General features: G+C 55.2%; 1 protein-coding gene across 7 annotated transcripts in view; it reads right to left on the bottom strand.

Moving 5' to 3' along the window:
• PTPRS (protein tyrosine phosphatase receptor type S) overlaps positions 1-23,166 on the bottom strand; it is a 110,422-nt gene that overhangs the window by 60,361 nt on the left and 26,895 nt on the right. For 6 of the 7 annotated variants that reach the window (XM_027969824.3, XM_027969827.3, XM_027969826.3 and 3 more), the window contains exons 1-2: positions 12,714-12,835; positions 4,767-4,968 (exon numbers count right to left, since the gene is read on the bottom strand). In XM_027969824.3, coding sequence (XP_027825625.1) covers positions 4,767-4,857 — 91 coding nt within the window. In that variant the 5' untranslated portion in view covers positions 4,858-4,968; positions 12,714-12,835. Of the gene's footprint in view, positions 1-4,766; positions 4,969-12,713; positions 12,836-23,166 lie in introns of those variants that run through there. The other variant, XM_060416308.1, reaches the window with a different exon arrangement.

The following is a 23,166-nucleotide window of genomic DNA, read 5'->3' as shown; positions in this document are numbered from 1 at the left end:
ACCTCAGGTTCCAAATCTGGGTGCCACAAACCCCAATTTCTACCATCTGTGACTCAGGATGGGCCTTGAACAAGATACAGAGTCCCTATTCCCGTGGCTTGACTGGCCTCACCTCCCTCATTTCAGGCTGTGCTCCCATTGATATGACCCTGTGAATCTACACTGGCCATCTCTCTGTAAAATCAGGAAACCTACTGTGTGCAGGCATGTGTGGCCTCCTTCAACTCCTGTGTAGTCTACCGAGGAGGTGACTGTTCATTCCATTACACAGACAGGACTGTGCAGCTTGAGAGAGGTTAACGAGCTTGTGCGAATTCACACAGCTCAGACGTGACAGCACCGGGGTTTGAACCTGGGTCTCTCTGACCCTAAGCCTGCATCTTCTGCTCCTCTCACCCACCAGGCCCAGAGCCTGACTGACATGGTTTTGCTGCTCCATGCTAAGCAGCCCCGGGCTGGGCCTGTCCCTCCTCCTGGAATGGTGACTGGGGCCATATGCGTCCCCAGCCAAGGTCAGGGGGGGAAGTCACTGCAGTTGGGTCAGGAATCTTGCTTCTGGGAAAAACCCTCCCTCGGGAGCTGTTGGAAGGAAGGGCAGAAGCCAGCTGCAGGGAGGGAAAAGCATCCAGCTGCCTGTTTACCACTTGGGGCCGGGGACACACCCCGAGGACCCTCCAATCCAGGGAAGGAGACTTGACGAGAGCCTGCACTGTCCTTCCTCTTTGCGTCTGGCAGCTTCAACCTCTGCTCGGCCAGCACCTCCCCTAGGGAGCCTTCGTGGATTACCACTGGCTGGGTCAGGACTGCCTCTGTCCCCATCCTTCCCTGGGTGGCCCCCTCCACCACAGCCCTGATCACACTGGGCTGAAATACTTGGTTCCGTGCCACCTGGCAGGGTGGGTGTGAAATGGACCCCACTCCCAGGGACTCCCCCACACCACCTCTCTGAGCCCGGTGACCCTTGAAAAACTGGGGCTTTGAACCCTGTGCATGTGTGCATGCTAAGTCGCTTCAGTCATGTCTGACTCCTTGCAACCCTATGGGCTGTAGCCCACCAGGCTCCTCTGTCCATGAGATTTCCCAGGCAGGAATACTAGAGTGGGTTGCCATGCCCTCCTCCAGGGGACCTTCCCCACTCAGGGATCAGACCCACATCTCCTACGTCTTCTGCACTGACAGGTGGGTTCTTTACCACTAGTACCACCCGGGAAGCACTTGAACCCTGATATTTGCCAAATACTGAGTAATGAAGCTGCCCACTCGCTCTCTGGCTCCCCCTCTCTTCAAGGCAGGTGCCTCTCAGCCTACGTCCAGGCAGCTCTGGGAGCCCAGCCAGCCCAGAAAAGCTTTCTCCGCCTGCTGCATCTCCCATTAGACTAATTCTTGTGGATGCTTTAAGTCTCTTATTTGGACAACCCTCCCCTCCTCTTCTTGGCAAAAGGGCTCCAGACTCAAGAAAGACACTGGGGTATGGCTGCAGCTTATGGCAAGCAAGTGGTCCTTTTGTGCTGGGCCTGTTCTCACACCAGCTCTACTCCGAGGCTCAGAGAGGGTGATTGACTGGCCCCTGCTCACCCAGCTTGTGACGGACAAGAGCTAAGATTCCAACCTAGTCCCATTTGGTTCCCAAAGCCTTGCACGCTGCACATTTGATACATAGGGTTGTGGGTTTCCGGTGACAGAGAGCACCCTGGGTGTTTCCATTTCTTCGATGAAGAGACTGAGGTTCAGAGTGGTGATGCCAACAGCACTGGGAGGTTGGGAAGGGCTTGGCTTGATTTCTGTTTTTCCATTTCAGATTCTGCAGAGGAAAATCTGGTGCCAGAGGTAGAGCCCCACCCACCCTCCCGTCCCTTCCAATCCAGCCTGGGCCAGCCACACAGCGTCCTGGGAAGGTTCCACAGGACTGAGAGCTGTTTCTGGGGCAGAAACCACTCCTCTTGGTGCTGGGCGGTGGATATCCTGGCTGCCTGCCTGGGGTTTCTCCCAGTGACAGCCCCCACCCGAGCCACTCCCTGAGGACCTGGGCTACTCTCCTTGAAGCTGGCAATGCCAATCACGGTGCCCACAGCCCCTCCGCTGACCACCCAGGTGTCAGGGCTCCTGCTAAACAGACCACATCTTGGGGTCAAGATGCCCCAGCTTTGGAGATGGAGACCTGGCTTTGAGTCTAGGCCACTACCAATACCTATAGGGATACAGTAATAACAACTGCAGGGACTTCTTCTGGGGGTCCAGTGGTTAAGACTCCACACGTTCAGTGCAGGGGGCATGGGTTCGATCCTCAGTCGGAGAACTAAGATCCCACATGCTGCATGGCCAAATAAATAAATACAAATAATCAGCAAGTGCAGGGCTCACTGAGGGAGCACCCACTGAAGTAGCGTGGCTACACGCCTGGCACTGATGCCCTGCCTGGGTCACTCTCCCTGCGTGGTTCACCCTCTGTTCTGGTTCCCTCACCCCACCTCTGCCTGCCCTCCCTTGGCAGCCAGAGGGGACCTGTGAATATCTGAGTCAGGTCTTGCCCACGGCCCTCTGGGTCTCCCATCTCCCAGGGAGCAAAACCCCATGTCTTCCAGTAGCTCATAAGACCCTGCAAAACCTGCCCCGCCCCTTTCTTGTTCTCCCCTTCACTCACCCTGCTCCAGAAACACAGGCCTCCTCACTTCCTCCAACACGCCAGGCCTTCCTCCTACCCCAGGGCCTTTGCACAGGCTATGCCCTCTGTCCAGGACACTTTCCACACTCTCCCAACATGAGTGGGGCACTCTCCTCAGCTCCTTTAAGACTGTTCAGATGCCATCTTCTTGGTGCAGTGTAACACCCTCTCACCTAGCCCCCAACCCTCCACTCACAAGCTCATCTCCCTTTCTGTCTGTCTCGCTCCTGGGCATGCCTACCATCCTGCACACTGGGGTCTCTCCTTCATGAGAAGATCAGCTCCAAACGGGGCTGGGATATCTGGTTTGTCCCCTAGGTCTAAACCAATGCCTGGCACACAGTAGGTACTTATTTAAAACCCACCAAATGAAAGAGAGCACAGAAGCAGCCATAGTCCAACAGCAGAGACAGGATTTGAACCCAGATCAGAAGAGTCTCCAGACTGTGATTTCCACCCTACTCCTTATCATAGACACTATGCGGCCTCAGTTTCCTCATCCATTAATGGGAACAATCTCAGCTCCGTTCTGCCTAAGGCTGGTAATTGTCAGATTTATGACTTATTCCATGAGTGTATGTTAAATTAGTGCTTCTCATGCGGGGGTGCCATCAAGAAGATGGGGCCAGGGGTGCTCCATATCCCACTGTGCCCAGGACACCCTCCCCCCAGGGAAAGCTCTGGCCCCGACGCAAGCAGTACCAAGGGCAGGGGAAACCCTGAGTCAACGAAAAATGCTCAGCACCCTCAGCCTGCCACTCCCACTATGAGGAATATAGCCCAGAAGACACAGGCCCTGGAAAGTGACTGGCCAGATCACGGCCCAGTTATGTCTGGCCGCTGACCCAGAGGCAATGTGGGGTGATGGGTAGGAACCTGGGCTCTGGCACCAGGCAGTCAGGCTGCTTCCTGGCTATAATGTAACCTCACTGTGCCTCAGCTTCCTCATCTGTACAATGGGGATGGGGAAAATAGTATCCATCTCATCAGATGGTGGTGGTTGATCTGAATGGGTTAGGCATTTCTTGTAAAACAATATGAAAACAAGAAAAAGCACAAATGTACAAAGCAGGTGTGTATGTCTCTGGTGTTCTCATCCAGGGGCAATAATTCTTATGCTCGTGATAACCCAAGATTGCAGGCCTACTATGTGTAGGTAGCATGCAGGGGTTATGGCATGTCCATGTCCTGGGAATGCTGGGAGGCAGATGATGCTGAGTCTCATTCAATCATGGTGGAAACAGCCACTGAGAGAGGCTGACTCATTGGCCCAAAGTCAGCTAGCAGGTTGACAGCAAAGTCAGGATTCAAATCTAGCCTAATACCAGATCCCAGTTTTTCTGCTGACTTGACATTTAATGTCCCCTTAGGCCTGAATAACACTCCTCTAAGCCCTTAGTTGTGACATAGACTTTGGCATTGGGCCCAGGACCAACCCTCATCCTTCCCACGTTACTTCTACAAACACAGCCTTGCCCATCCCCAAACTACACAAAGCTTTTTTTTTTTTTTTAACTCCAGGCCTTTCCATGTGATAACACCTTGACCAGTAATGCCCTTTCTATAGGCAAACTCCTACACACCCACAAAACCCCAGCTCCAATGCCCTCTCTCCCAAGAAGCCTCCCCTGGCTCCTCCTGGGAAGATTTGATTGTCTGTGTGTCAAACAATTGGTCACTGGTGTTTCTACTTGTGGCAAGCGAAAGTGAACTCTGCGGCTTCTTCAGGAGTAACTTCAAGTAAGTCCCTGCCTCCTCCTCTAAGCCTTGGTTTCTCTGATCCAAAAATGGGGATGGTAATGAGACTAGCTGGGTTCTGTGAGGTGGAGGGAGAGGAGGCAGATAAAGTCTGCATTTAGCACTGGTCTGGGTGCAGAGTCGATGCTTCGGAAACCCACATGGTCACTCCTGTTACTATGACTGCTTTTTAATGCCATCCTTAAGATCGGCCTCAGCACCTCACAGGACCCAGCACAAAGCAAGCATTCTACTTGGCCTCGTTCACGGAGCACAAAGGTTCTGCTTGGCAAAACCACGGGCCCTCAGGGAGAGGTGGGGACACGTTTTCACATGCGCACATGCAAACTCAGATACCCGCACTTACCTTCTGCGGCACAGCCTCCGACCAGCAGGACCACGAGGAGGCCCACAGGCCTGATCACAGATGCTACACCATGGCCCCAGGCAGGCGCCATGCTCAGCCGTGACCTGCAAACTTCGACCTTCGACCTCCACCCTGAAGGGGGGGATAGCCCCCCAGGTCCCTCACAGAGAGGCCTCGAGCCAAGCGTCAGACGGGGCAGCGTCTGCAGAGATAAACAAAGGGGCTGTGAGAGGGGAGCAGGAATCCAGGGTGCCTTCGTGGGGGAGGCAGCTGGAGGATCACAGAGGGGCAGAGGAGAATTATGGGGTTTGAGGGTCATGGGGTGATGATGGGGCAGAATGAGAGCACTGAGCCCCTATGATGAACTGAATGTCTGTGTTCTGCCCCCAACAAAATCATGATGTTGAAATCTAACCCTTTGTGTGGATGATATTAAAGGTCTTTGGGAGGCAGTCAGGTCATGCGGTGGAGCCCTCATGAATGGGATTAGTGCCCTTATAATGGGGCTTCCCTGGGGGGTTCAGACGGTAAGAAATCTGCCTGCAGTGTGGGAGACCCAGGTTCGATCCCTGGGTTGGGAAGATCCCCTGGAGAAGGGAATGGTTACCCACTCCAGTATTCTTGCCTAGAGAATCCCATGGATAGAGGAGCCTGGTGGGCTACAGTCCATGGGGTCGCAAAGAGTCAGCCATGACTGAGTGACTAACACTTTCAAAGGGACCCAAAGAGCTCCCCCGCTACCCCCACCATGAGGACACAGCAAGAAGAGGATCATCTGCGAATCAGGAGGCGGGTTCTCACCAGACACTAGATCTGCCAGCACCTTGATCTTCGGCTTTCGGCCTCCAGAACCGTGAGAAATGAGTGTTGTTTATAATCCGCTCAGTCTGTGATATTTTTTTATGTTAGCCTGAATGGACAGAGACACCCCTACCCCTGGCTGGGTCCTGATCCCACTTAAGCCTCAGCTCCAATGGAGCCCAGACCCAAGACCTTGGCTGAGCCCCCCACTAGAAATCACTCTGAACATCCGAGTCCTCCCATTCCCAGGCTGAGCCTGTTGAAGGCCAAGGCTCCGGGTGACACTGCCGACTGTCCCTACCACCAGGACCCTTTGGCCACCAGATGGATCCTCCCTCCCAAACACCTCTGCTGGTTTCTGCCCTGCTCTAACACCTATGGCTCCTGTGACCCCCAGAGGAAGCCGTTCCTGCTGATCTCCTGCCCCCTCCCTTGGGAGGTGTGGCCACACAGCCCCAGCTCAACCCCACCTCCAAGCCTTTGAACCCACTAAGTTCCTTGCCGGGAATGCTGTTCCCCCCAATCCCAACTGCTGCGTGACAGGTCTCAGTCCCACTGTTGCTTCCTCCAGAAGCCCTCCCTGCCTCTCACAGGTCAGCCCCCACCCCCATGCCACATCCCACGGCTTCAGAAACGACTGAGCTCATCCTCCACGGCATTTATCCCAGTGTGCAAGTCAAATGCGAACGTGTATCACCAGAGTCTGTTTCTCCCACGGAATTCAACCTCTGCTAAGGCAGAAGGGTCCTTCTTGGGACCCAAACCCTGGGACAGCCCCCTCCCCAGTGCCTTCCCTAGCCAGGGCACAAGGGAGGGACAGGCAGAGGCCATGCCCTGGGTGGGTCCAGACCATGGCCACAAGGATGGGTGCCATGTAATGATGGGGCGGCTCCTGTGATTCTGGCTCCCAAAATACCCAGCTGCGGTCACCTCGCCCAGCCCCAGAGCAGCCCTAGGGGAATGCTGGGCTGGTGGTGGCCGGGTCATGGTCCAGGGTGGAGAGTGGAGAAATCAGGATGAGAAGAGTGGGGGCTGGGGGGCTCAACAGGCACACAGTTAGACCACATGAGACCAGACAGAGATGGAGGCTGCTTGCACACAGTCAGGTCACAGACAGGGAGACCAGACACCATCACAGATGTACAGTCAGGTGACAGAGATGGGTCCACGTGCCTCGGTTCAGTCCAGTCGCTTAGTCATGTCCGACTCTTCCTGTCCATCACCAACCCCCAGAGTTTGCTCAAACTCATATCCATCAAGTCGGTGATGCCATCCAACCATCTCATCCTCTGTCGTCCCCTTCCCCTCCTGCCCTCAATCTTTCCCAGCATCAGGGTCTTTTCTAACAAGTCAGTTCTTTGCATGAGGTGGCCAAAGTATTGCAGCTTTAGCATCAGTCCTTCCAATGAACGTTCAGGATTGATTTCCTTCAGGATTGACTGGCTTGATCTCCTTGCAGTCCAAGGGGCTCTCAAGAGTCTTCTCTAACACCACAGTTCAAAGGCATCAATTCTTCGTAGTCAGGCCAATAACACTCACCACAGGCACACGGACAGGCACAAAATCAGGCTCCAGACACAGGGTTGCAATGGGGCTGACAGCATATGTCAACAGTCAGATCAGAGGCAGACACGGGTCCACGCCAAGATCACAGATACACAGCCAGGGGAGACACGCACACACAGGGTCACGGGCACGCAGGCAATATACACACACAGCTGGGTTGTGAGCGAACATGAGTATGGAGGCAGATGCGAGCTCCATGGGACACGGGAGGTGAAAACACACAGCCCCCCGACTCAGATGTGGGCACATAGTGGGGCGACAGAGATAGGCAGTCAGCAGACAGAGCCTGCACCCATCCAGACAATATACACCCAGAAACGCATAGTCAAGACCCCCTCATCCACGTGTACACACACAGGCACACGCACAGTCAGACCACAGGCACACACTCGGACCCAACTGGTCCAGGATGTGCAGATGGGGAAACGGAAGCCTGGAGCCAGCCACCTCCCCTGGCAATCCCTCTACAGGCCCTTTCAGAGCAAAAGTGGCTGACAAGGACGGTGAAGGCCCTGGAGAAATGGCCCGTGGCCAGCTGCGGCCAGGGTGACCACAGCAGCTGACGCCACCCACAGATGCACACAGACTCAGCACCATCTGGGGGACAGGGTGGGGCTCTGGCCCAGACTACTTGGATCTGCGGGTCAGGCCTGCGCAGAGCCTCAGGGAAACCGAGGCAGCGTAGCAACACAGACTGCCAAACCCAGGGTTGCCAGGGCCCCCTGGCGTAAGGGTAAGGTGGGGGTGACCTCCTAGTTCCTGTCTACTTACCTCTAATACAAGTTGGCATGGGCAGGGGTCACCCACATGAAGGGCCCTGGCCACGATGCTCCCCCGATCCCCCATGCCCCATGGAAGCCAAGGGCAGCCGCCTTCTAGACTGGGAGGCCCCTAATTACCCGCTGGGCCCACGCCTTCTCAATGACTGGGCAGGATGGGGCTGATCCAGGCACAGGCGGGGCCTGGCCATCAGCTCCTAGCTCCCCCAAAGAGGCCAGTCCAGCCTGCTGGGCGCGGGGAGGGCAGAGCACTGGGGGTTTGCAAGGCCTGGGGCAGGAATGGGGGTAGGAGAGGATCAGACAGAACAGAAGGTTCCAAGTTCCAGGGTCTCTCAGGGTCCCACCCTCCCTGAAGGATCTTGCTATAGCAAAGTCCCTGGCTCTCTCCCTCCTCTGGCTTCCTGCAAGACTCGGGTGTGAGAGTCTTCTACAAGGGGTCAGGGGAGGAGATAAACAAATCCTATCAGCTCTGCCTTCAAAGTCTGGTCCGAGTCTGTCTACTTCTTACCCTTTTTTCTGTCTCTATTGGGTCCAGTCCCATCATTGCTCTCCTGGACCGATGCTGTCATCACCTGCCATGTCTCCTGCCCTGTCTGTCCTTGCCTCAAAGCCAGAGGGCCCCAGTGAGCATCCAAGCCAGGTCCCATGCCCCTTCCTTTGGGGGTGAAAGTGCAAGTCCTCCCCACCACTCAAAAGGCCATGCAGGACCTCCTCCACCCACCCGCCCCACTCCCTCTGCTCAAGCCACAGGGGCCCCCTGGCACAGTTCCTAAACACATCTGTCTCAGGACCTTTGCATGTGCTATGCCCACTGCCTGGACCTTACCACCTCCAGATTCAATATTAATATGAACCCGCCTTCCAGTGCAAGAGACGTAAGTGATGTGGGTTCAGTTCCTGGGTTGGGAAGATCCCCCAGAGGAGGGCATGGCAATGGACAGAGAAGTCTGGTGGGCTACAGTCCATGGAGTTGCAAAGACTTGGATGTGACTGAAGTGACTTACCATGCACACATACGTGATTACTTGGCTGAGAATTAAAGGGGGAAGCAGAATGGGGGTGGGTGTCTCCACAGAACGGAACAGCATGAGGAAGGGCAAGGAGCAGATGGGGAGAGATTAGGGCAGAGTGGTGGCAAGGAGGCCTCAGCAGGGAGGCCTCTGAGCAGGGGGGAGGGGATGTGGCCAGACTGGCACCACGCCAAGCCTCCTCTATGGCCATCACACATAAAGCAGCCTGGGTCACCAGCCCCAGCACGGCTGAGAAAGAGAAACTGAGGTGGGAGCTTTGGGGCAGCATGACGCAGCGAGATCCCCAAGGTCCTGGAGGATGGCGTGGTCGTTAAGAAGGGAACAGCCACCCATGCGAGTGACAGGAAATAACCTGCGTGGCCAGTGAGGCTGGGCACAGCATGCGGAGGAGGGGAGGAGGGGAGAGAGCGGCCTCTGCACAAGGAACCCAGGGCGCGGGAGGATCCCTGCCCGCCTCTGTGCCAGGTGCCAAACTGTCCACCATCCACGCCCAGCAGCTGGGCACTGGTGGGTGCTCAACCTGCACAGATGGGGAAACTGAGGCTCACAGAGGAAAGGAGACTCTGCCAAAGCCCCTCAGCTGGGCGGAGCCTTGGTTCCACCGTCCACGTCGACACAGGACTGTGTTCTTCCCTAGCTGCTGTGTGATCTCGGGAAAATGAATGACCCTCTCTGGGCCTGGTGCTGCTGGACGGCCTCTAGGGGCTACCAGGCTTTGCTCAGAGTGGGTGAGCGGGCAACCATTCCAGTCAGGCGCCAGGGCGCAGGTCACGCGATCCTGGAGCCAGCTTTTTGTGCCCACACACAGCAGGGAGCATGAAAGGGTGATTATGACCAGGACTGGGCAGCAAATAGGCTCTGTGTCGCCTTCACGAGGCAAGGTCTCCTGGGGGTCTGAGGACTCCCTGCTGCCTCTCCCTGCCCCGCCTCTGGGTCTGGGCCATCCTGGGGACCAGGGGGCTCATCTGTGCAACCCTGACCCTCAGGGATTTCCAAAAGCCAGGCAGAGGGAAGGCTGGGTGGCTTGTCCCTATTAAGGAAAAGTCCCTCAGGGATGCACAGTCCCATGGCCATCACACCCACCCCACCCCCCATACCTCTGTGGCTCCGCTGCCTCCTTTCTGGGCCTGGGGACTTTCCTGCAGCCTGGACCCCCTTTCCCAGGGCCTCAGGGGTGGGCCTTCCTGCCTCCTGCCTCCCTGGGTTGCTGTGTCCCCAAAGGTTGACACAGGGGCCAAGCTCTGCCCCTGCAGCCCCTGGTGGACTCCATGCGGCTCTGGCTGAGGCCCCCTCCCTCTTGGGGCCTCAATGTCCTCCCACAGGCAGACGGGCTCAGGGTGCGGCCAGATGAGGCTGGCCCTGTTACCTTCCAGGAATGAGCTAGGACCAGGGCCCAGGGTTCTGCCTTTAATTGACCATTGGTTTGTATTGCAAGCTGTCCCCAAGGGTCCCCACAGCCTGGAATGGATGGGCAGGGCGTCTGGGGAGCCAGGCCCAGTCCCAGAGGGAGTAATGAGTGTCTCTTCCACATGCCCAGCCCTTTGAAGTACTCCCCATGCTTCCTTCTGTTTGACAGAGGAGGAAATTGAGGCTCAGAGAGTGCTAGCTGCACATTGAGGGTCACACACCAAGGTTAAGGGTGGGTTAAGATTTGAGGCCAGAGACCAGCTCCCAGTCAAGCTCAGAGTCCACACTCCCTGCAGGGCCTCACTGCCAGAGTGGCTCCTGCCAGCATGTCCCCTGCACCGGCTTCGTGCGGGAGCCTGGAACATCAAGATCTGGGTGCACCTCTGCCCTGCTCACACCTGCCGGGCTCCCTAGCACCTCTACTCGATGTACTGGGCCTGCCCTGTTCCCTCTTTGCGTGGTTCTCAGAACGCACTGCTCTGCCTCGGGCCTCTGGGCCTTTCCTAATACAGGTCTTCCTTCCAGGGGACCCACTTGTCAACTCATCCTTCAAGCCGTAGCCACAGACCTCCTCATCCCAGGCTGAGAGTGGACTCGTCCAGGGACCCGTCCTCTGCCCAGTCCTGACCCTTGACCCTGGGGCTGGAAGTAGCTGTTTTGGACTCTGCCCCTCCTCTGCTCTAAAACCTTCCCTGGTTTCCATCAAAGTCCATTCAAATCTAGACTCCTAACCTCAGCCACCCAGAACAGCCAACTCCATCACATCGCACGGCAAGTGCTGTTTGCCCCGTGGGTGTCCCTACTCATCACCTTCTGGCTCACACAGGGACATTTGTGCACGATGTCCCCTCCGCCCAGCACACCTTTTCATCACTCTCCAACCAACCGCAGCCTGCACAATCATACTCGGGTCTCAGTGGAGCTGTCACCTCCTCCAGGAAGCCCTCCTGCATACCCCAGGCAGGATCATGGCCCCCTCTGGACTGTCCCAGTGCCAGTGTCTCCCATCATAGCTCTACTCCTCACAGACCTATCAACCTCCAGGATGGGAGTCTTCTCCCCACTCCAGGAATGTGCGTTTATTAGATGCCTACTTCATGCCTGGCCCCATTTGACCCACGCCATTCCTGTGTTCACGTCCTTTTCAGAGAGGGAAACTGAGGCCAGAAGAAGCCACCATGTCAGCCGACGTGGCTCTTGGGTGTAGGGAAACTGCTCAAGCATTAAGAGACGGAGGGGAGGCTCATCAAGGGGCAGGCAGAGGTTGGAGGGCTGGGCCAGCCCCCAACAGGGGTTCTCCCTCCCCCAGGAAGCCCCTCTGGGGTAGGAATCGGGGAAGCAGGACTCTTAGGCAATAAGCGGGGCAGGGTGGGGGACGGCGGGGTGGGGGGGTGGTGTCCAACACAGCAGTGCAAAGAAACTATGTTTGTTGTTTTAGCCAGTCAGTCATGTCCAACTTGGGGACCCATGGACTACAACCCACCAGGCTTCTCTGTCCATGAAAATTCTCCGGTAAGAATACTTGAGTGGGTAGCCATTTTCATCTTCCGGGGATCTTCCCAACCCAGGGATCAAATCCAGGTCTCCTGTTTGGCAGGTGGATTCTTTACCACTGAGCCACCTGGGAAGCCCCCATAAAGCAACTATACTTCAATAATAAAATTTAAAAATTAAAACAAAACGGGGAGGGCAGGTGGAGGATTCAGAGGCATGGGAACTTAGGGACAAGGAGACAGGCATGGAGAGAGGGTCGGTGGGAGCTGAAATACTTGCCTGACCCTTCAGTTTATTAAAGACACCAAGACGCAGAGAATAAATCTGAGGGGCGCAGGGACAAACAGACAGAGGGAAACTTTCTGGGAGTTTTGGGGAGCAGCAAGAGCAAGGATCCCAGCCAATTACGGCCCTACCCCCATCCCACCCCCGGAGTTCTGTCACCTCCTCTGCAAAGCGGGTCCCCAGCGGGAAGAAAGCCAAAGCCCCCTATCAGAAGCCCTCTATCAGAGCACCCCCTCCGCCCGGGCTGGGAGCGAAGGCTGCCGGGGCCTGGCTCCACTCCCAGGAGGTGGGAGAGGAGGTCGGGCTGGGGGCCAGGCGGGGGAGGGGACCCCACGGAGCATAACGGTCTGGAGTTTTCCAAAGTTATAGACCGACCGGTCTGAATGGGGGAGGCGCGCCAGGCAGCGGTGGGCTTGAGATGTCCCTGGTGGGTAGCCAGGCCAGACCACACGCAGCGGGGGTGTGGAGGGAACCCAGAGGGTACCCCCCCGCCCCCGTCTCGGGAGCCTGAGTAGGGGCGAAGAAAGAGACAAAGCCCAGCGCAGACTGAGCCTCGAGGTGGAAGGGGGTCCCAACGCACTCACCCTAAGGCTCAGAGATCAGGGCCCGGGTCCCCGCGCTGCCTCGGCCGGGCCGGCTGCAGCCCTTCCCTGGGTCCGCCCGGAGCGCCGCGCGCTGCGAGTATTGAGAGAGGCCGAGGCCCAGCGAGCTCGGCCTGGGGGCGGGGCGGGGCGGGACCATGGGCGGAGCCGGCAGGGGGTGGGCCTGGGGAGGGGGCTCCACAGCAAACCTCGGGCGGGGCCCGGCCGGAAGTAGGGCGGGGGGACCAGTTGGGAGCCAGATCTGTGGGCACTGGAAGCCTACGTGGATTGGGGTCCTGTGCCCGGGAGGCCCCCAGGGAGTGCACTGTGTGCACTCTGCTCCCGGAGTGTGCACATACCCGAGGGGGCGCCCCAAGGGACATAGCCCAAGAACCTCCCTTTGGAAGGCCAGATGCCAGAGGGCGCCCCCTACCCTGCTCCTCTCTCCCTTCCAGGCGCTGACCGTGGCCATGGTAACAGATAAAGGGACTGGATGCTGGACAGGGCGTCAGAGGGGGCGCCCCAAACAGACCCAAATACAGGAGGTCGAAGAAGGGGCAGAAAATCCCCTCCCAGTCTGGGTTGGATGGCAAAGGCCGCGCCCCCTACGAACACAGAAGTCCACAGGGTGGGGGAAGGGCGCAGGCACAAAGAGGCTTTCCTTCTGCTGGGAGTCCAGGAGGGGGCTGGCGGTGTTTGTGGTGGGGGGGCGAACGAGAACACTGTGGCACAGGCCCCCCACCCGAGCCACAACTGTGGGGAGAGGGCGGAGAGCACAGGGCCAGATTGGAAACAGATGGGGCCACCGTGCCAAGCCCGAGACACCCGATCCGGAGGGGGAGGGGAAGACAGGGCAGGGGGGTGGGGAAGGAGGGGTGGCCCCACCCAGGCAGCCAATCCCAGCCGGCGCTGCGGCCCCGGTGCGGGTTTGAAAACTCCGAGGGAGAGGCCGGGAATTCGGAGGCCCGGTAGGTCCTGGGAGCTTGGGGAAGTCGTCAGGGAGGGGAGAGAGGCCTGACAGAGACCATGGGCCGCTGCGGGGGGCCGGTTTCCCCGGCTGATCCCATTCCAGGCGAATTCCACCTCTGATCCCGTTGGCTCAGGACGACTCCCACAGCCAGCCTGTATCGAGATCTAAGTATACTCCAGGCCTTGTGACGGCTCACATCACCCCACTGTCAATCACCCCCATTTTCCGAAGGGGTTAGGGAGGAACAGAGAGAAATGACCAAGGTCAGGAAGAGCAGGGATTCGAACCAAAGTTTGGGTCCAGCGACTAAGCACCCTTACCCACGATGCTACAGAAGGCCTGGAGCCAGAAAATGACAAATCACTATAAAGGTAAAGCCCAGGGGTAAACAGCAGAGCTGAGACAGACAGGTCTCAGCCTCTAGAAGCTCACCGCCCAGTGGGGCAAAGAACATGGGCTCTGATGGGGGCGGTGAGGGTGCACAGGCAGCTGGGGGAGGCCCTGAGGGCCCCATTGTGAGCCCTTCTGCTAGGGACCTGGACTACTCACTTCCCAAGGTTGCCCATCCATGCCCTGCCAGATCTACCCCCATCTCTCCCCAGCACCGAATGCACCCTCCCTGGGTGATCTGCCCGTTTTCCGGCCCTGCTTTTGCAAAACAGAGCATATAATTCCACTTCCCCTGGCACAGGGGAGCCATGCATTGGAGAGCCATGCACCAGATTCTTCAAAACACAGGGCACATGGTAAGTACTCTACATCTACAGGCAGACTCTCCACTTGCCCCTTCTTCATGGGACACATAGTAGGTGCTGCTAAATGAACACATAGTAGGTGCTGCTAAGTGAGAAATATTCTGACACCTCCTTTCCCCATAACCCGGGGGGGGGGGGGCCAGAGCTGATGCTTCATAGAGGTGGGACAGACACCTGGAAATCCAGCACCTTGTGGGAAGCACACAGGAGGTGCTCTGGGTCAACATGGGTGTGGAATCAAGCGGCAGAACCTCCTCCCTACCGCAGTGTGGTAGGACACACAGTGGACCCTCAGAGAATGCCCTCAGGAGCATGCTTCGCTTGCATCTACAGGCTGATGGTCCAGGCCAAGGGCTCGTGCAGACCCTGGTTTGAATCCAGGTACATCCCACATGACTTCAAGCAAGAATCTGCGCCATTTGGGGCCTTGGTTTCCCCATATGAAATGCAAAGCAGGCACACAACAGGCACCCAATGAACCCATGTCATCAGGCTGGGTGACCTGGGGCAGAAATGCCTGTCTCTGGGCTGCTCAAGCCCCAGAGGATGGTGGCTGGGGATGTGCCACCCCCTCCCAGGCAGGCCTTACCCTGTCTGCGCCCTTGCCTGTGTCTCCCTGGAAATGACTTCCTGCTTCCAGGTGAAGGAGGAGACCACAGTGGGGTAGGAACACAGCCGCCTCCTAGGTAGAGGTGGAGCCAGACAAGCCCTGCGTCTGGCCTCCCTCAGCTGGGAGGCCCTGTCTGCTCAATGGCCTGAACAATCCCCACCCCACCCCCCAACCATCACAGTTCTGATCATCCCATATGTTAACTGTCTGGACACAGGTCTGTCTCTCCCACCAGACTGTGACCTCAGAGGACAGGGCTGGGTTTGTCTCTGTCTCGATCAGAGTGTGTGCCCCGAGTTGGGTGCCCAGCACCCAGCAGGTTCTCAGCAAACATTTCTGTAACAGCCAGGCTGAGTTCTTACCCAGAAGAGCACCCCCTCCAAGTTCTACATTCTCCCCAAGATGCTACAGTGTGCATCCCAAAGCAGGGGTCTTCATCCACCCTTTTTTTATTTATCCATTTTTAAAATTTATTTGGCTGTGTCAAGTCTTAGTTACATCATGTGGAATCTTTAGTTACAGCATGTGGGATCCAGTTCCCTGACCAGTGATGGAACCTGGGCCCCTTGCATCGGGAGCATGGTGTCTGAGCCACTGAATCACCAGGGAAGTCCCTATCTGCCCTCTTTTAAAAAATGTTTCTTTTTATTTATGAATTTATTTGCACCAGGTCTTAGTTGCAGCACATGGAATCTTAGTTCCCTGACCAGGAATCGAACCCAGGCACCCTGTATTGGAAGCAGGGAGTCTTAGCCACTGGACCACCAGGGAAGTTCCTACGACGTGCCAGGCCTGGCTGGAGGCACTGGAGATGGAGCAGTGACCAAGACTGAGCAGGATCTCTGCCCTCATGATCCTGATGCTCCAGGACAGGCAGTGGATGAGGAGGGAAATAAAGAAAATACACCAGGTAGTTGGTGCTAGGTGCTATGAAGATGAACAAAGTAGGGACTTTCCTGGTAGTCCAGTGGTTAAGACTCTGTGCTTCCAATGCAGGGGCCTGGGTCTAGTACCCTGTTCCGGAAACTAGGATCCTACATTTGCCTCATGGTGTGGCCAAGTGAAAAAAAAAAAAAAAAGATGGACGAAGTGAGGGAAGAGGGGACATGTGGGGTGGGATGCAGTATTAAATAGGAAGGTCAGGGAGTGGGAAGTCAACATTCAAAAGTCTAAAGAAATCAACCCTGAATCTTCACTGGAAGGACTGATGCTGCAGCTCCAAAACTTTGGCCACTTGATGTGAAGGGCTGACTCACTGGAAAAGACCCTGATGCTGTGAAAGACTGAGGGCAGGAGAAGAAGGGGGCAACAGAGGATGACATGGTTAGATAACATCACTGACTCAAAGGACATGAATCTGAGCAAACTCGGGGAGACAGTGAAGGACAGGGAAGCCTGGCGTGCTACAGTCCATGGGGTTGCAAAGAAGCTGGACAGGATTGAGGGAGGGAATGACAAGGAAGGGAGTGGGAAGGTGACATCTGAGTAAGACCTGAAGGAGGTGTTGCACGTGCAAAGGCCTTGGAGCAGAACAGTCTCTGGTGTGGTGGAGGGACAGCAAAGAGACCCGTGTGGCTGGAGCAGAGTGAGTGAGGAGGAGAGGAGGCAGCGAGGGGAATAGGGCAGGTTGATGCAGGGCCTTAGGCTACCCTGAAGGAGGTGGGCATGCTGGAGGGCTGTAGGCAGAGGAAAGGTGGGGTGTGACTCAGGTATTCTCAGATACCCTGTGGCTACCGCATGGAGAACAGACTGGGGGTGGGGGAGCTGGAGAACCAGGGCAGAGGTGACTGCACTGGGTCAGGCAAGTGATGAGGGAACTGATCAGGTGGAGGCAGAGAAGTGAGGTGGCAGGGTGGGGCAGGGAAGGGCATGGGCACATTTTGGATAGATTAGGAAGGCAGAGCCAAGGAAGTTTTCTAAAGGGTTGGTTGTGAGGTGCAAGTTAAAGAGGGGACTCAGGATGATTACCTTGAGCACTCTGATCTGAACACGCTGAAGGCTAGAGCTGCCACCTCCGGGAAGCCCTCCCTGACTGCTCGGCCCACCCAATGCCCGTGAGGAGCCCCAGGCGGAGCCCACAAATCAGTTGCTACATCCTCTCTATACACACAGGAGGCCGCTGTCCTTGGGATGCAGCCTGGGGCTAAATCACGTCAGCTCCTGCAGCTGGGACATTTGGGGGGTAATTTTTTTTCAAAATAACTTTTCTTCTAATTATAAAATAGGCTCGTGCAGCAGAAAATTAGGGGAAATCAGCATGAAGAAGAAAATAAAAATTGCCCACAATCCACCCCTCTCCAGGAGAAGAACTGTTAGCATGTGGTCATTTTCATTCATTCTTTCCAGAAACACTTACTGAGCACCTACTGTGTGATGGGTCACTGAGGACACAGCAGTGGGACGAAAAGCGGCCCCCCCATCCCCTTACCCCGCCCCACCCCCGCGGCTCACAGTTAAGAGGGAGAGATGGATATGCACCGGAAAACGAACATCATCACTAACATAAGGCCAGAAATACTGAGAGGCTGCAAAAAGAAAACAAAATGAACTGTAAGGCTCTAGAAGGATGGAGGGGTCTGGGGGAACCTCTCAGAAAGACCTTGACAGACAAACTCCTAGGGGAAGAGTTTCAGGCAAGAGGAGCAGTAAGTACAAAGGACCTGAGGCTAACTGCCTCTTTCTAGTCTTTCTCAGATGGGTACCCAGAGATCACCATTACGAAACCATCTGCCAGGGTCCAGTCCACAGAGTTTAATGGGTCTTCACTCGCTCTCCAGTATAAACAACAGAAAAGGACATTGTGAGAGCAAGCTGTGACCCTCCTTATTTCCAAGAAGAGGGTGATTCCCTCAGGATGGTCAGAAACCTTTGAGACCCACCCTGATGTGCCCACCCAGGTAAAGCTGCACCCTGGGGACTTCCCTGGTGGCCCAGGGGTTAAGAATCTGCATTGCAGTGCAGAGGATGCAGGCTCGATCCCTGGTCTGGGATGATCCCACATATGCTGGGAGCAACCAAGTCCACTCACTTCAACTATTGAGTCCTCGAGACACTAGAGGAGTCCAGTTGCAACTAAAGATCCTACATGATGCAAGTAAGACCCGACGTGCTTGCTAAGTCACCTCAGTCGTGTCTGACTCTGTGATCCCCTGGACTGCAGCCCACCAGGCTCCTCTGTCCATGGGATTCTCCAGGCAAGAATACTGGAGTGGGTTGCCAAACCCAATGTAGCGATATAAATAAATATTTTTAAAAAAAACAACAAAACAACTATACCCTGGACATTCTCAAGCAGGACCCCCCACTCCCAATCATTTCCCTGACTTCACATTTGGGACCAAAATTTCTGAAAATTTCATTTAAGGGCAACCACCAAGCTCCACGCACTTGGCTTTGGGAGCAAGAGAGAAACTGGTTGGGCAGCTTCCTGCTTTCTCAGGCTCTGGGGCTCCCGGGCCTCAGGTTGCCCAATGGGCCCCTCCCCACCCAGCTCAGCATTCATGCCCTGGGGCAGCGAGCGTGTGCCGACCAGCCCGGTGTCTGCCTCGCCCACACTGGCATCATGGCCCTGGCGCCGTGTCTGCCTGCCAGTCACACCGCAGTGAGCACGCTCCCTGCCACAGGCACGCAGCACCTCCTCATCTGCCTTTTCCATCTTCTGGTTCCCTCAGGCCTAGCTACCATCCTCTCCTGGAAAAAGCTGGGATGCTTTCAGGTGCAGCTGGATCCAGCAAACCTCTCTTCCCTGTGTCCTCCCCTGCTCAATGAATTGGAGTCTGTCCTTCCAGAGGCTCGGGCTAGAACCTGGGGACTAAGCCTGACTCCTCTCCTTCCCTCACCACATGCTGCTGGTCTGGAAATACTCTCAAGTCTCTCTCCAGATGCCCTTCCCATCCTGTCTAGTCCCCATCAGTACCCACCCGGACCAGTCACCCCTGTCCTGGTTCCCCAGCTCTGCTCTTTGCTCCACACAACCTGTTCCCCTCCACAGTAGCAAGAGGGTGCCAGTAAGTACCTGAATCAGCTCCCATTCTTCCTCTGCCCCCAACCCTCTAGGCTCCCAACTCCCTCCAACAAAAGCCCAAGTCCTGCGCTGCTGCCTACAAGGCCCTTCAGGACCTGCCCCGTCCCTTCCCTGCCCTCCCCTCCTGGCTCACTCTTCTCCAGCCACGGGCCTCCTTGCTGTTTCCCCAACTCCCCAGGCACAGTCCTGCCCCAGGGCTTTTGCACATACTGGTTTCCTCTGTATGAAACACCCTTCCCCCACATTTTCACAGCTATTTCCTTCTGTCGACTCAGGTCTCCCTCAAACATTGCATCCTCAGAGAAGAACTGATCACCATGGTTGATCACTGCCACTCAGGTTACCAATTCCATCAGCCTGTATTGCATATTCATTCTCTAGCTTTTTTTTCTTGGAGGGGGGTCACTTATTTTCATCTGAAATTATCTACTTCTCATTTACTGCCTAGATTCATGCTGTCTGATAAGGAACCACCAGTCACATGTGACTAAATTAAAATTTAAAAAAATTAAAATTCAAAAACCAGTTCCTCGGTCACACCGTGTTTCCAGTGTGGTTCGTGGCCACAGGACTGGCACAGACATCACATATTTCTCTCAGCACAAAAAGTTCTGTGGACAGCTCTGCTGGAAGTGGTGGGAACTGGGAGGGTAAGGCCAGGTCAGTTTCAGCTACTGCTGGGTCCTAGCGCCTGGCATGCAGTAGGCACTCAATAAAAGGTTTCTGAACGAAAGAATAAACTAATGGCTAAGAGGCCTTGCAAAGTCTGGAGGGGCTGATGTACGTCACTGGCGGAGGTCAGCAGGTACCATCTGCAGCCACAAATCCACACAGCTCGATTTGAACCTGGGTCTACTTGGCTTCCACCCCAGGCACCCTCTGGGGGCTGCTGCTCTGGCCCCAAGCGCAGACATTTGTGAAAAGCTGCTCCAACCACAGCCAGACTCCACTCTGCAGCCAGGTGCCAATGTGCTGACTCAGTCAGAGGTGGGGGTGGCAGGGGTAGCGCCTCTGCCAGGCCCCCCATCGCCCACCTTGAACCAGCTGTGGCTGCTTTAATATATCTGGCCACATCCTCTCTGTAAGATGCCTCTGTACCCGCCAGGTCCCCAGTGGGGACGCGTGTGGCATTTCCCCCTCAAATCCTCCCTGTCTTGTTCCCGACTTCTGCCACATCCCAATAACCCTCATTAAATCTTTCATTCAACTGGCTCACGCCGTTCTCTTAAACTAATTTACTTTAGAAACTAAGTCTCTAACGCACAGCTCTAACTGCCTGGCCTTGAAAGTCACCAGAAAAATTATTACAATGAAACTATGAGTTGAGTTCTTCCATTTTCCCTGGATTCTGTTGCTAAACCCAGCAGCACAATGGGATTTGGTTATGGAGAGACTGGCAGGTATTGGTTTAAAGATCACCCTGTACCCGACTGAGACTTTCTTATGACCTGTTACCGAATGAAAGCAGAGTCGCTGCTGGTCCGTGTAGCTCTGTGCCACCAGATGCTTCCTCCATTGGGTCACCCCTAAAAAGCTTCATGCTGGTGGCAGGTCCCTCTCAGGACTCATGGCCCAGAGAAGGCAGGACAGGAACCCTAGGTTCTTGGCCCATCTTGGTCCCCAGGGAGCTGTGTGGCCTTTAGCAAGTTCTTGCCCCTGTCTGGGTCTCTGTGTCCCCACCTGTGCAGAGGACAACTGGGTTTTTGGTTCCTGGGACTGATTTTGGTGGGGTCAAGGCCTTTGATGATCAGAGAAACTGAGGCACTGGCCAGAGAGATGCCCAAGACAGAGCTTCATGCAGTATTTGACCGACTTGCCTCATGAGGGTGGGACCCAGCCTTGGTCACTACTGAAATCTTAGCCATCTATCCTGTACAAGACCCTACTCTGAGTTTTGGAGATGCAGCAGGAACCAGGGCAGACAACCACCCAGGGTTTCTCTTCTAGGGAGGGAGATAGATGGAGGCAGCCACACAAAGACGGGGGTGGGGAGGGAATTCTGGGTAGAGGACACAGCGTGTACAAAGGTCCTGCGGTAGGAATGAAGACACTAAGCTCTGGGGAAAGACAGGGAGACAGCGTTAGAGGAGTAAGGTGGAGGGATGTGATGTGAAGAATGAACATATTTGAGGCATGAACAATTATCATACTTCCGTAACAATTCTTTCACACATGCACTTAAAGAGCACCTGCTGTATACCAGGCTCCAGGCTGAGCAATAGAGACATAAGATGACCCAGGCAGTCCTGGCCCAGCATTAGGAAGTTCACAGGCTGCAGGGGAGGCAGATGGGGGGCTCTGGCAGTTAAGCGACCAGAGGTGTGACGAGGAATGCATCTGGCATGGGGGTGGGGAGGGCTTCTGGGAGAGCTGATATCGAAGATGTGAAGGAAGAGGGGAACTGGGAGAAGAAATCTAAGTGGTGCTGGATTAAATGGAAAGAAGTGGGGATGGGAACCTCAGGCTAAGTCTCACCTCACAGGCGAGAAGCCTGAGGAGCCAGACGACAGCAGAGCTGCCGTCCCTGCTTGACCCAGCCATGAGCTCAGGTGTGGGCATGACCTCTCTGGGCAGCTCCCCAAGTTCTCAAGTCCTCAAGGTGGGGCAAGGTGACGTCTTTAGACAGAGGTTGGGTCCAGGTCCCAACCCCACCCTCCTCCAAGACTTCAGAATGCTCTTTAAGGCTTAGTATGGGGCAAAGCTGAAGTTCAGATAATTTGGCTACCTGATGCAAAGAGTAATGCTCAAAATTCTCCAAGCCAGGCTTCAGCAATACGTGAACCGTGAACTTCCTGATGTTCAAGCTGGTTTTAGAAAAGGCAGAGGAACCAGAGATCAAATTGCCAACATCCGCTGGATCGTGGAAAAGGCAAGAGAGTTCGAGAAAAACATCTATTTCTGCCTTATTGACTATGCCAAAGCCTTTGACTGTGTGGATCACAATCAACTGTGGAAAATTCTGAAAGAGATGGGAATACAGACCACCTAACCTGCCTCTTGAGAAATCTGTATGCAGGTCAGGAAGCAACAGTTAGAACTGGACATGGAACAGCAGACTGGTTTCAAATAGGAAAAGGAGTACATCAAGGCTGTATATTGTCACCCTGCTTATTTAACTTCTATGCAGAGTACATCATGAGAAACGCTGGACTGGAAGAAACACAAGCTGGAATCAAGATGCCGGGAGAAATCTCAATAACCTCAGATATGCAGATGACACCACCCTTATGGCAGAAAGTGAAGAGGAACTAAAAAGTCTCTTGATGAAAGTGAAAGGAGAGTGAAAAAGTTGGCTTAAAGCTCAACATTCAGAAAACGAAGATCATGGCATCCAGTCCCATCACTTCATGGGAAATAGATGGGGAAACGGTGGAAACAGTGTCACACTTCATTTTTGGGGGCTCCAAAATCACTACAGATGGTGACTGTAGCCATGAAATTAAAAGACGCTTACTCCTTGGAAGGAAAGTTATGACCAACCTAGATAGCATATTCAAAAGCAGAGACATTACTTTGCCGACTAAGGTCCGTCTAGTCAAGGCTATGGTTTTTCCTGTGGTCATGTATGGATGTGAGAGTTGGACTGTGAAGAAGGCTGAGCGCTGAAGAATTGATGCTTTTGAACTGTGGTATTGGAGAAGACTCTTGAGAGTCCCTTGGACTGCAAGGAGATCCAACCAATCCATTCTGAAGGAGATCAGCCCTGGGCGTTTTTTGGAAGGAATGATGCTAAAGCTGAAACTCCAGTACTTTGGCCACCTCATGAGAAGAGTTGACTCATTGGAAAAGACTCTGATGCTGGGAGGGATTGGGGGCAGGAGGAGAAGGGGACGACAGAGGATGAGATGGCTGGATGGCATCACTGACTCGATGGACTGAGTCTGAGTGAACTCCAGGAGTTGGTGATAAGACAGGGAGGCCTGGCGTGCTGCGATTCATGGGGTCACAAAGAGTCAGACACGACTGAGCGACTGAACAACAAGCAACAATGGGGGAAAGCGCTCTGAACCAAGCCAGGTGCAGAGTGTGCACTCAGTGAGCACTCTGGCCCTTATTCCTGGCTCTTCCTGTAGGCCAGGCATCCACAAAGCAGCTCA

The sequence above is a fragment of the Ovis aries genome, chromosome 5, assembly GCF_016772045.2.
Source record: "Ovis aries strain OAR_USU_Benz2616 breed Rambouillet chromosome 5, ARS-UI_Ramb_v3.0, whole genome shotgun sequence".
Lineage (NCBI taxonomy): Eukaryota > Metazoa > Chordata > Mammalia > Artiodactyla > Bovidae > Ovis > Ovis aries.
Note: the sequence above shows the minus strand (reverse complement) of the source record. Positions and strands in the feature narration are given on the sequence as shown.